This window comes from Glandiceps talaboti, chromosome 11, assembly GCF_964340395.1.
Source record: "Glandiceps talaboti chromosome 11, keGlaTala1.1, whole genome shotgun sequence".
NCBI classification, from domain to species: Eukaryota; Metazoa; Hemichordata; class Enteropneusta; family Spengelidae; genus Glandiceps; species Glandiceps talaboti.
Genome location: NC_135559.1, coordinates 11,421,661 through 11,433,943, shown reverse-complemented (window position 1 = coordinate 11,433,943; position 12,283 = coordinate 11,421,661). Strand labels below are relative to the sequence as shown.

Below are 12,283 nucleotides of genomic sequence, written 5' to 3'. Positions count from 1 at the left end.
GTTAACCACTTCAATACTGAAAACATTCCTGCCAAAATTGTTTGGACAAAATTCTTGTTTTATGTAAGTTTTTGGCATATATCAACCTCATTTTAGACTGGAATTTAAGATATGTTACTTCCTAATAAAGTAATATTATTGTAATTATGAAAATGTTCATATAAATTGGGTCCCCATATTATTTAAAACTTGTCTCTAGTCATGAAAGGGTTAAACCATAACAAATTTTTCTTAATGTTCTTTGATATCAGATTGCATCTGATGCAGAACACAATGATAATGAGCAAGAACAGAGGAGACAGCATGGAAAACCTGTCAAATACGGTCAGGTTGTTCAGGTAAATATCTCAAAATTTTCATAACTTACAATTGTATATTTTATATAGTACAAATTACAAATTGATACTTCATGTGTACATTTGTATTTGACGAAAGAAGATCATATCAAAATATATAATTTTCATGAATACAGTTATCACAAGGACAAACAAACAAACCTTTTCTCAAGTAAATACAGTAACTATAGTGATAAGCTTAAATACTTTGCATACATGTAAATCGGTTCCTCTGTTGTATGATTCTAATCACCCTGTGATCATGATAGTGTAAACATTGGAAGTACTAAAACAGTACACTGCAAGTTTAGAGAACTAGTTTTCAGAGCGCCACCACCCTCATGAGACTATAATTAAACCAATATATATATTCAATATGTTATCTGTTGTATCAACATGTTGCGACAATAGTTTTAGTTTGTGTCTATCTTTCTATCTATCTTAGTAAACCAAAGACTTAATTACTAGTCTGAGAGTAATAACTTTGATTGTTTTTTATTCTATTTACAGCTTAGACACCAGTTTACTGGTAAATACATTCATGTCAGTACTACTAATACTTCAATGACAGAGTACAGTAACATGCAGGTAAGAAATATAGCAGTGTTGGCCCCAGGATAAATTGTAAGGATGGGGGCATGTTAATTTACATAATATCATAACTAGGCAAAGCCCATAACCTTGTGCAGGGTAGATTCATTTGCGACCGACTGCGTCATGATGATATTGTAGATAATGCCCTCCACATGGAGAATGCGCATAGTATATAGAATGCTCATGCGTAGTCATTGCGCTGCAATGCATCCTTGGGTAAAACCACCAAAAAAATCACATAATTATCCCATAGTATATAGGGTGTGCATGCGTACTAGTCATTGAGCTGCTGTGCATAGTGATCAGAATATAATATGCATGCCTTCAACACAGGAACATATTCTGACATGTTTATATTTAACACATTACACACATGGACATTGAGGATCAGCCATTTCTCTTCATGTAACAAAAGAGTTACCCTATGTTATTAAATTCGTATGGTTCTGTTGTTAAGATAACACGAAAGTCTAATGTAATGACCCAGGTTTGAAACCTTTAGACCTTTAAGTCATATAATAAATGAATGAATTTTTTTTATTCTTGCTAGTTAGAAAGATTTGATAAATATGAAAAGAGTATAACTGGGTGATCTCTTTTTCTGTTATAGGTTGATCTGCTTGACTATAATGCCAAAAATGCACAGTTCAAGATTATGCCAAGGTATAAAGTCAAGTCAGAAGGCGACACTGTAGGTTATCAATATTTATTCAACTCTATCATTATGAAACTTAAGCAAATTATATATTATTGTATAAACTCGAAGTTATGGAAAATATCCTCAAATTATTTGATATTGTTTAATTACTTGCAATACTCTGAATAGAAAATGATACTGTAACAGTGATACAGTACAGTGAAATACAATACAGTGTAGTATAGTGCAGTACAATGTAATACAGTAGAGTGCAGTGCGTGACAGTAGAGTACAGTAGAATAGAGTACAGTACAGTACAGTACAATATGATGCAACACAATACAACACAAGTTAATTCTGCACTGTTCACATACTTATTTTTTTATTCCAAGGAAAATGACCGAAGTGATCAAAGGTTTTTGCACCTTATACTAATTATTTATTTCATGTCCATGAGTTGTGTTTTATGTACACTGAGACTTTATAGACTACAAAGCACAAAACAAAACAGTACAACAAAACATTATCATGTCTGACATGGGATTGAAATAAAAATTAATATAACTATCACATTACTTACAGGTACAAGTAGATGACCAGATAGTGTTGGAAAGTTATAAATCTCCTGGACAGTATCTTCATGTTAGCAAGGCTGTCTTTGGACAGCGATCAGTCAACTCTTCTGCGTAAGTTTTATGATAATCATCATAAAAAAACACAAATGAGAACTGAATGGTCTCAACAAAACTCAACTCATGGGTTTCTGAAAATTCTGACTAGCTTACACCCTGTTGACATGAAACAAATATTTTACAACCATAGCAGTATTGTGAAATGTTCTCTTCTGCCTGTACAACAGTGTACCTGTTGGTTGGTTTTGGAAAAGTTCTTTAACAGTGCCCACAACTTTACAGCTTGTCAGTCAACTAAAATATCAATTTTTTGTGAGAAATACGTATTTGCTAGTTTTCTACCACGACTGACATGCTTGTCACATGTATCTATTGAATATCAGACAAGTTATCATTATTGCGGCTTGATTTTCAGTGCTATGCTTTTGGCTAGTTTTCTATGTCAAAGACTCAATTTTCAAATGTATAATAACTAGATATAATTCCCCGATATGTTTATTTGTTCAATTTAGGAAAATATGAGTGTCCCAAAGGGGCTTTGTCACTCGATGAATGGTGATAACCTTAGGTCATGAGTATTTTCTAGCTGAATGATGAAAAATATTGAGGAATGATATAATTATATCTCTTCAAGCGTAATTTATGAAAAATCAGACATTTTGGAATGTTTATTTCAAGCAACCAAAAAACCAGTGATGTAGACACATGCTGTCATGATGTAGAATGATCAGGGTATATACTCCATATTTCCTGTTCAAAGACAATAGCTTGATGGTAATTTAAAGTGAATGTCTTGGAAAGAAAGAAGTTTCATCAAAATGAAAGTTGTAAATGAAAGGAAATATTCATCATTGTCAAAACTTAATTTTTATTCATATTGTGATTGTTTCAATTTCAGATTGGAGTTGAATTTATCAGTACGACAGTCAGGGTTCACACTCCATAGATATGATAAACCAGATCTTGAACGATCAGATCTTGTCAAGGTGAGACAGCTCTTCAAATCATTTCTTTTTTTGTATGAAGCAGTATAGAATAATCATACAATGCTTTATCCAGTGCCAAATTGTAATCATTTGGGAAGGTTTTGCAGTGTCCGTCAGGTGACCCCAATTTCTTAACTGATAATAACAGGAGTGTGCAGCTTTCTCTCCAAGGATACCTCAGTAGAACTTAGATTCCACCAGTAGTATTTTTACTAAGGTTTGTGAACCCCATAATAAAGGGGAAATGAAAAATAAAAGTTGCATAGATTTGAAATTTTCCATATCCAGTACCATAAATTTGGAAGGGAAACATCTGTGGTCATTGTATCAACATAACCTGTACTCTAACAGCCTTACCTAATATATCTAAGCTTCATTTTCATTCAGTATTGGTGTAACCAATCAGCCTTTGATAAATAACATACAAATTAAGCTCAATGTTCTCTAGTCCTAATAAAAAAACCATATTTTGCAATAATGTAAACTCTTTATTTATCTTTGATGAAACAAGGTGTCATTTATTTTGGTAGCTTTTAGTTTACATTTATTTTTATTGTTGCTTTCATTAATATTATAGGCAGGATCTGTATTCCGACTTTTCCACAAGGAGTTAGAAGCCTACCTCACAGGAGAAGGTGTTTTTGATGCAGAAGTTAGTGAGAATGGTAAAAATTTCAATTGTTATTAACATCTGTATATAGCCATTGCAAGAATTCTGTTAGTGGATGATGTTTTAAAAGAGTAGTATCAGCAAAACCAAAGCATATGTTGACATACCTGTGTTAGTTGAGCCAAGAATTTTGAAGAAATTTATGAGTCAGTGATTTTATACTGTACTACATTTGCAATCACCCACACAGGCTCTCATCAGATTTCACTTGCTTAAGCTTTAGCTATAACTGTTATTAGTCTAGACTTTATATACAATGAGAATGATTAGAAAATTGTGTAATATTTGAATGGTAATTGATTATATAAAGATGATATATATGTAAAATGCCACCATATAAGAATAAAGTCTGACATATTTTCTGTTGCTATTTTGGTTCACAGTTCATTTACGTGTAAGGATCACAGATCCCAGCCATCCTAAGACTTTATTTCCGTCCACATCAGCCATCACATACTGGCAGATAGAAGCAGAAGAAGGCATGATGAAAGGTGAGGAAACAGCAATGCTGTATTTTATGTTTCATTAAAAAAATAACATCCCAGTTCTCCGAGTATATGTGTTGAGTAAAACCTATTCTTATAAGTCAGATTAGTTTTTATTTCTGCTCTCTCAAAACGTACATGGGTTTTGTCATTGCCACAAAAAGATCTGGGGGTTGTGCGAAGGTAGGTAAAGCACAAAGATACAAAATAAATTTGTGAAAACATTATGGTAACCTGAGAACACAGGACATATGGGTCCTATGCATCACTCAACTACAAGTCCACAAAAGTTACATTTGTGTTTGGTATTATTCATGATATTATTTATGTAAGAAATGAACATGACAGTTATGATGTTACTAAAAGGAAATCCTGACCCTTGATAAGTGACAATGTCTGTATGGTATAGCTCCCATCACAAATTATAATAGTACTCCTTATTGTAAACTATACTGATAGTGATGTTTTTGCTGTTCTTTGCAGGTGAAACAATGAGATGGGAACAACAATGTCGCCTCAGACATTTCTCAACAAGAAAGTATCTGAGTATCACAGGCAAGGGAAATGATATCCAGGTAAACCTTGAAGCAAAGTATTTGTGACAGATTTATCACTTTGATTGCAAAGCTGTAAGAAATGAAATATATCGTAATATAAAGAGTTCAATTATATAAAGCATTTGTGAAGATAAAATTAGAAGCAGATATTGATTCTAAACACATTTATGTAGTATTGCATAGAAAAGATGTATTGAAAGCATATAAAAGATTCTACCATTATTATTGTACAATTCTGCAAATTTGATTGTCAGTCAATTGTATATTGAATGATTTCTTTTGTGTGGTATGTGTATTACATTCTTACCTCATTGATTATATCTCACAGGTGATTTTGACAGATTCGGCATCTGATCCTAAAACCGTTTTCAGATTACATCCTGTGATTCATGATATGGATGAAATCCAGTTTGAAAGTTATTGTAGGATAGAACATGTTGTGACAGGTCACTGGTTACATGGTCTCAATGGTAAGTATATTTAGATATTATTCCCCAAAATTTTTCTCCATTCAGATGGATGACCTAAGGGGCCTTGTCACTAGGAGTCACTCTAGATGAGTTGTAATGAAACCCTTAGGTCACTAATCTTTCAGTCTAACTGAAGAAAAATCTGGGGAATAACACAATTATACGTCCTCAAGCACATTATGAAAAATGAAGAAAAATAACAGTGATTTCAAACGTTTTGAATCATCTTGCTATAATCATAAAAACAAAAGATTGTATAGTTTGGACACTAGGGGTGCTATTCATCAGCAGATTTTGGTGCCAATTGTAAGTCAATTAGAATTGTTCAGTACTCTAAGACACTTTGAAAAATCACCCCTGCCTTTCCCACTGTTTCAAATTTTCAAATTGCTTGTATTCTCGGTTAATTAAAGTAATTCAATTTCTTCTGTTTTCAAATGTTTCAGTTTTACAAAGTCATGATTCCTGTACATCCATTTTGTTGGCTGTTACTTGTACTGCTAGACAAAACATAAGTCAAACATGAGAACAAATATTACAAAAAATGTTGTTCCAGCTACTGCTTTGAACAGGAACTGTGGTTTTGATGTAGCTTTCTGATCCTTTACAAAAGAAACTAATTAGTTTTCAACATTTTATTTTACAATAAAATGATTCATTTTCTCATAAACATAAAAAAGTAAATTGGTTTTTGTATCAGTGAATATTATTCTAATAAAATGACCAATTTTGTTTTAATTTAAATGTCATGGTGGAACTGTCTTTATCACTTGAGATAGAGACTTAGAATTTTTTCTTTCATTTCTTTCAGATATGTACGAAAGTAACAAATCAAAAGTATGGCAAGAAGCCGGTAAGTATACAGTAATTATTACATGCTTCAGTCTATATTGTGATATAGCTATAGTTGCTGGGCAACTGAAGCATATTTTGCCTATGATGCCCTCTAGTCTGCATAAAGATAATTAGGCCAGATGTCTGTCTGATTAAAAATGATAATAGGATTCGAATTTGACTGAATAAGGCCAGGCAATAAGTGTTTTATAACACACCACATTGTCTGGCATGTATTCTTTCCAGAGACAAAGGAAATAACCATGCTTAAGCCTACTGTAATACATGTAGTGCCCTAGGGAAAACAGAAAACAAATGTTGTCATCCATATGCAAATTGAGGTAACTATGGGTCAATAGTCCATACCACATGATATAATCTAAGCCAATCACTGATGGCTATATGAAAACAATGTGTTATATTTTATCTTATTTCCTTGTAGGTAAGAGAGCAGAATCTATGGGTGGTTTACAGTGGGACAAAGCTACACTGAAGAAAGTCACTGCCAGTGAAGCTAAACTTTATGATGATGCATTCACAATACAAATGGTATGTATTCAACAATCGCTAACAAAATTTGCTATTTTGAAGAGGATGTTGTGTTTGGTAACTTATCTGGACTTTTTGCAAATTGAGAACTACTTGGTTTTCTTTACTAATTGATTTATTTCATAATGTAAATATCACAAGGTTCAGCTTTGACTAACTCATTGGCTAAACAAAATGAAATTTGAGTACAAAGCTGAAAGTTGTAAGGCTATTATCACATGACACGGTTGATAAATTTCAGAGGCGTTGCAATTTTATTGTACCTTTGTTATGATGTTTGTGTTTTCTATGTTGTTATTCTTTTTCTTCTGTACTGTACTGTACTGTACTGTACTGTACTGTACTGTACTGTATTGTATTGTAAATTTCAATATTAATAAAAAAATTAAAATTGTATGTTTCAGAAAAAAAGGTGTTTTTAATTATTATACCTTATTACACATGACTATGTTACTCTTATTGTTTAGATAACATTAAAAATGATAAGAACTACCGAATCCCATAGCTTTGTCTTCGGTTCACACCACAAATTATTAATTTACAGACATATTGATAGTTTTACCAGAAATCCGGAACCCATTACTTGTCGAAGTTTCATCATAACCAATGCATGTGTCCTAGTATCGATTGCACAATAATTAATTCTATATTTTGCACATACTGTAGTCTCTTCTCCCCAAAGAATTATCATTGAATTAATCACAAAGTTTTATGATTCATCTTTGTTGTATGTTTTATTTAGGTAAATGAAGAACTTGTGGAAATTTTCAACTTTGTGGCCGGTATGGTTCCAATCCTTCAGAAGTTTATTGATGATGTAAGTCCTATTTACTAGATTTTGTCATAATTTTAATTCTTTGACAAAAACAGCTAAACTGGTATAGACATGCCTGCTTGGAATATCAATTTCTGCTCGAGGAACTTCAAAAGATGTTGTTTGCTAAGTTGGCCAATAATGGCTTCTACTTTTACCCTATAAAGGCACAAGATCATCTTGATGCTTCTCTGAAATTGCAAGTAATTGCAGATGATGTAAAATCATGAAATTACTCCAGAACCCATTGTTTACGAAAATGTCTCTATTTCCTGGAGTGGTGTTCTCTTTTAAGGTACAGTAATGTGCATAGCTCTACACATTACTTCCTTACTATATGGGTCATTGTGATGGTGACTTTTAAAAGAGATCTTAAGAATGTAGTCTGGTATTGTGGTAAAGTACTGTAATTGGATATCCACTGTGCCGCTGTAACATTTTGTACTAGTGTGTCCCTTTTTGTTTGTTTTTCTATGTACGTAATATTGCTACAGGTTCCATTGGGAGAATAGTGTTTAAGCTCTGAAATGGTGTCTGCATATGAAAGATTAATAAATAAATGAAATAAATAAATAAATATATGCAAATTTCACTTTAAGGATATGTATAGCTATATCACCCTGTGTCTCTTTAACTTCTATATGAATACAAAGAGTACTTACTTACTTATATACGTTTTGTTATTTACAGAAAAAGAAAGGTCTAGTTATCAATGCAAAGAGGAGTCAAGATATATTAACAGCATTAAGTGAACTAAAGGAGTTCATGATTGAGAAAGGAGAACCTGTCAAAGACAGACAGAAATTACTCAGAAATCTCAAGGTGGTAGAACTATTAGTACAAATCAGTCAGCTTTCATACATTGGTACAAATGATGAAAGGTTAGTACATTCTCTTCTCTTACCATACCAAGAAAATTTTGAACAAAAAAAAAGTTTGAAAAAAGTGTTTTTTGCTAAGATATCTGAACCCAAGTAATGGAAATGGTAACTTGGTAAAAGTTGTTAAAGTTTAAATTGCTTCCCAGGGCTTATATTTCAGTTGTCACATTTAACCAAGGGAAATGTTTAAGCTACAGATGTCTGTTGATTTTCAGTGGTCTAACAGATATGTTATATTTTCTATTATTATAAATTAGGTTGTCTAGAGACAATGTTTAAAAGTCTGTGCCTGTAGTCTAAACTAAACGCTTATCATTCGGCAGAATTCTGTGATTGATTAACAGAGAAATGATGTTAATGGCTATGTGGATGGCCTTGGTTGAATTTTAAATTTCATCTCAGGACCTCGTTGAGCTAGATGTAAAGAAAGGTATTGAGATTCGATGCTATGGATAGTACTGTACTGCCTTATACAACTGCTTATTTTGAGCCGTGCTTTCTAATGAGGAACTACCAAGAAACTTGAATGTGCAGTTTTAAGATTATGAAAGTTACCTTGCATGTAAAGTGAAGATCTCTGTACAACGTACAGTTCCATATCAAAGTCATGAAAGTTCCTGTGATAAATTTCTGATCTTTTAAAGATAGATAAGCTATTTTGATTTTTTCCATGTTCTATACAGATTTTCCGTCCAAATAATTGTAGAATGCTACAATGTGATGCATACTTATGTGCTTGGTGATAGTAGAAAGAATGAACTGTACATTGCCAGATTTATAGATTTCTTCCAAACTCAGATTCTGAGAGAGGTAAGCAGAAATAAAATTTACTTCAAATTAGGATAAAGCATGCCTGAATGTATTCATTCATATGCAGTTGCGTGGTTAGATAATTTCTGTAATGATGAGAATGCTTCATTCAAAGAACTTAAGATAAAATTCTGAACTGATTTTCACATGATGATAATGATACCCCATAGAAATACACACAAAATGAGGCTGGCAAGACATCAGTGAAAATATTGTATTTGTTTTCAAAAATTTTTTTTGACTGTGTGTAGAAATTTCATTTGTAATGGATTGTTATGTTTAATAGGAAGTCATATGATACATTGATTTCATTTAAACCTGACACAAAGGAGATAGATATACTATCAGAGTCAGATATACATCACTTTGTTTTATGATACTATTGTTTGTTTGTTTGTTTTTATTACCAGGGTGAGATAGGACTTCATGCCGCTCACATGGTGATGGAGTTGTTCCAAGATAACAGAAAGATCATTGATAGAATTACAAGACAACAAATTGACTCCTTTGTTGATCTTCTTAGAGGAAATAAGGTGAGTCATTGAAGTGACTGCTATTTCAAATCCTGAGCACAAGCTTAGTTTACACACAGTTTGGTTGGGGGTTTGGGGTTGTGTGTGTGTGTGTGTGTGTGTGTGTGTGTGTGTGTGTGTGTGTGTGTGTGTGTGTGTGTGTGTGTGTGTGTGTGTGTGTCTGTGTCTGTGTCTGTGACTTTGTTGATATTGATGAGTATTATTTGAATTTTTTCATGTCCACAGAACTACAGATATCTTGATTTACTAAGTGTAATGTGTGTATGTGATGGAGTTGCTATACCAGATAATCAATGTAAGTCTTACAGCATATTTAGAAATTCATTTCACTAGCTAGTTAACAACAACAACAACAGCAACAACAACAACAACAACAACAACAACAACAACAACAACAAACTGTGTACAGGAAATTTAATGCAATGGCTATGCAATGTACAATGATACTGAACTAATACTTCCTTGGATGACATTGAGGATAATATGTCATGCCCAATAATTCATTTCCCAAGTTCCAAGATGTGTTGTTTGAGATGCCAGCGCTTATACATTAGGTTTTGTCTTTATTACAATTTAAATAACATTTTCACCATGAAATGATTTGGATACATGTTGCACTCTTTTGTGAGTGATTTTATAGAACAAAGTCTAAACACCATCAATGACAGAAAAGTATGTTACAGGTAAATCCAGGATACAGTCAGGTGACTATACCATCCCCTGAGTAGCAAGTACAACCCACTTGTGTGTACAGAGTACATGGTGTTGTACAGAGAGACTGTATACACATTATGATGCATCATGGAACAGTCAACATTACAGTTATTAAACTTAGTGTGTAAGGTGCGCTATAACATGGCAGCTTTACACATTGGTTTACCCTTTTAGATCGGATAGGCCGACGAGAGCAGAATGACACAACATATACTATATGATATAGTCATTCTACAATATATTATGATAGCTCCTCAATTACTGCCACTAGAGGGCAGTAATTAAAAAAAATATTAGTAGAGTATGACAAACTCCAGCTTATCTACAATTCAAAACAAATGTTTCATCCCTGTTGTTTTATTGTTTTTGTTACAGCATACATCACTGAAGTATGGTTGGTAAAGGGTAAAGAAAAATCACAGGGAAAGGTAGGAGTTCATATAACATTGCTTTTCATTAAAGCCACTTAATTTATGTTAACCTACAAACATGCAACCATGAAACATTTTGAATGAATTGGTACTTCAAATTTTTTGTTGAAAATTTTAACGAAATCATTACAGTCAAGCAAATCTTTGGATTAACCTTTACAATGAGTTTTCCTGCCACTAGTATTTAATATATTTTTATTGTTATCATAATTTGATATTTGTTTTATTGTGTCTTTGGTTTATACAGGAGCCTTTTATCTTTAATTTCAATGCATAGTCATGTTTTATTTTCAACCTGTTGCTTGACTGTAAACATGTTATTATCATCTTCAGTGTTCTCCCTAGAATGTTGTCACTAGAGGGCACTAAGATCATCATTAATATCTGTTTATCTGTTTGGGTGCTAACCCAAAGGGCCAGTTACAGGTACTCGCTACCTTTCAGCTTTAGTTGGCAATCCCCAAAGTGCAAATCCAATACAAGAATAGAAATTACAATGTTTGGTGTTCCATGCGACTTTGTTCAGGGAGAACACTGAATATTGAAGAGTAGACCTAGTGTGTAAATTTATTATTGCAGTCTTTTTAATTTTCAAGACATAATGCATGATTTTCAACATAATACTTTTCTCCCCATCATCATGCTGCCAAATAGTCTCTTCGGAAAAAGAGACCACCTTTAATGAAAGAGATTAAAAAAACCACTAATGTATGATTGCTATTATTTTATTATCTATGTGTGTTTAAGTGTGAAATACTAAAAATATCACCATAGATTCAATAACTTGATAAAGTAATACTATTTGTTACCAATCAGGTTGACCTGATAATGCTCTATTAACAGGGCTAAAGCTAGTCAGAACTTTGGAAACCCTGTGAGTTGAATTTTGTTGAGACCATCCAAATTTCAATTGTGTATTTGCTACCAAAAATATTAAACTAAATGTGTCAGTAATCTTGATTTGTGATCTCTATGTTAAATAAAGTATATCAATTTTGCCGTTTTTGTTACTCTGTCAAATAACAGTTTTTCAAATCATGATTGATACATATCTATCAAAGTTGCTTCAATATATGTCTCAGAAAGAAAAATTGTAAACTTTTGATGTTACTTTTGTTCAAGAAAACCTATTTTTGGTTAAAAACCAGAAGTTACCGTGTATTTTTTACCAAGGACAAAGTGATCTAAAAAGTTATCCATATTTTGGTATACTTTAAAATGACCACCAAAGAGTAGTGAGAGATCATTGGATGTTGAATATTGTATATTACTTGCTGCTGTTGCTTTTGTAATCCACTAATGAAACTTGTATTGTAGAAATGGTGTGACTCTGAAATATTTCACTAACCTT

The 12,283-nt window shown here is 32.6% G+C and overlaps 1 protein-coding gene across 1 annotated transcript in view; it reads left to right on the top strand.

Moving 5' to 3' along the window:
- LOC144441963 (inositol 1,4,5-trisphosphate-gated calcium channel ITPR1-like) overlaps positions 1-12,283 on the top strand; it is a 108,255-nt gene that overhangs the window by 23,847 nt on the left and 72,125 nt on the right. The window contains exons 5-21 of the mRNA XM_078131234.1: positions 252-338; positions 846-923; positions 1,540-1,620; positions 2,149-2,252; positions 3,097-3,184; positions 3,762-3,849; positions 4,238-4,345; positions 4,823-4,914; positions 5,225-5,366; positions 6,178-6,219; positions 6,643-6,749; positions 7,492-7,566; positions 8,254-8,444; positions 9,128-9,254; positions 9,665-9,787; positions 10,013-10,082; positions 10,877-10,929. Of these exons, the coding sequence (XP_077987360.1) occupies positions 252-338; positions 846-923; positions 1,540-1,620; positions 2,149-2,252; positions 3,097-3,184; positions 3,762-3,849; positions 4,238-4,345; positions 4,823-4,914; positions 5,225-5,366; positions 6,178-6,219; positions 6,643-6,749; positions 7,492-7,566; positions 8,254-8,444; positions 9,128-9,254; positions 9,665-9,787; positions 10,013-10,082; positions 10,877-10,929 (1,656 nt within the window). The remainder of the gene's footprint in view (positions 1-251; positions 339-845; positions 924-1,539; positions 1,621-2,148; positions 2,253-3,096; positions 3,185-3,761; positions 3,850-4,237; positions 4,346-4,822; positions 4,915-5,224; positions 5,367-6,177; positions 6,220-6,642; positions 6,750-7,491; positions 7,567-8,253; positions 8,445-9,127; positions 9,255-9,664; positions 9,788-10,012; positions 10,083-10,876; positions 10,930-12,283) is intronic.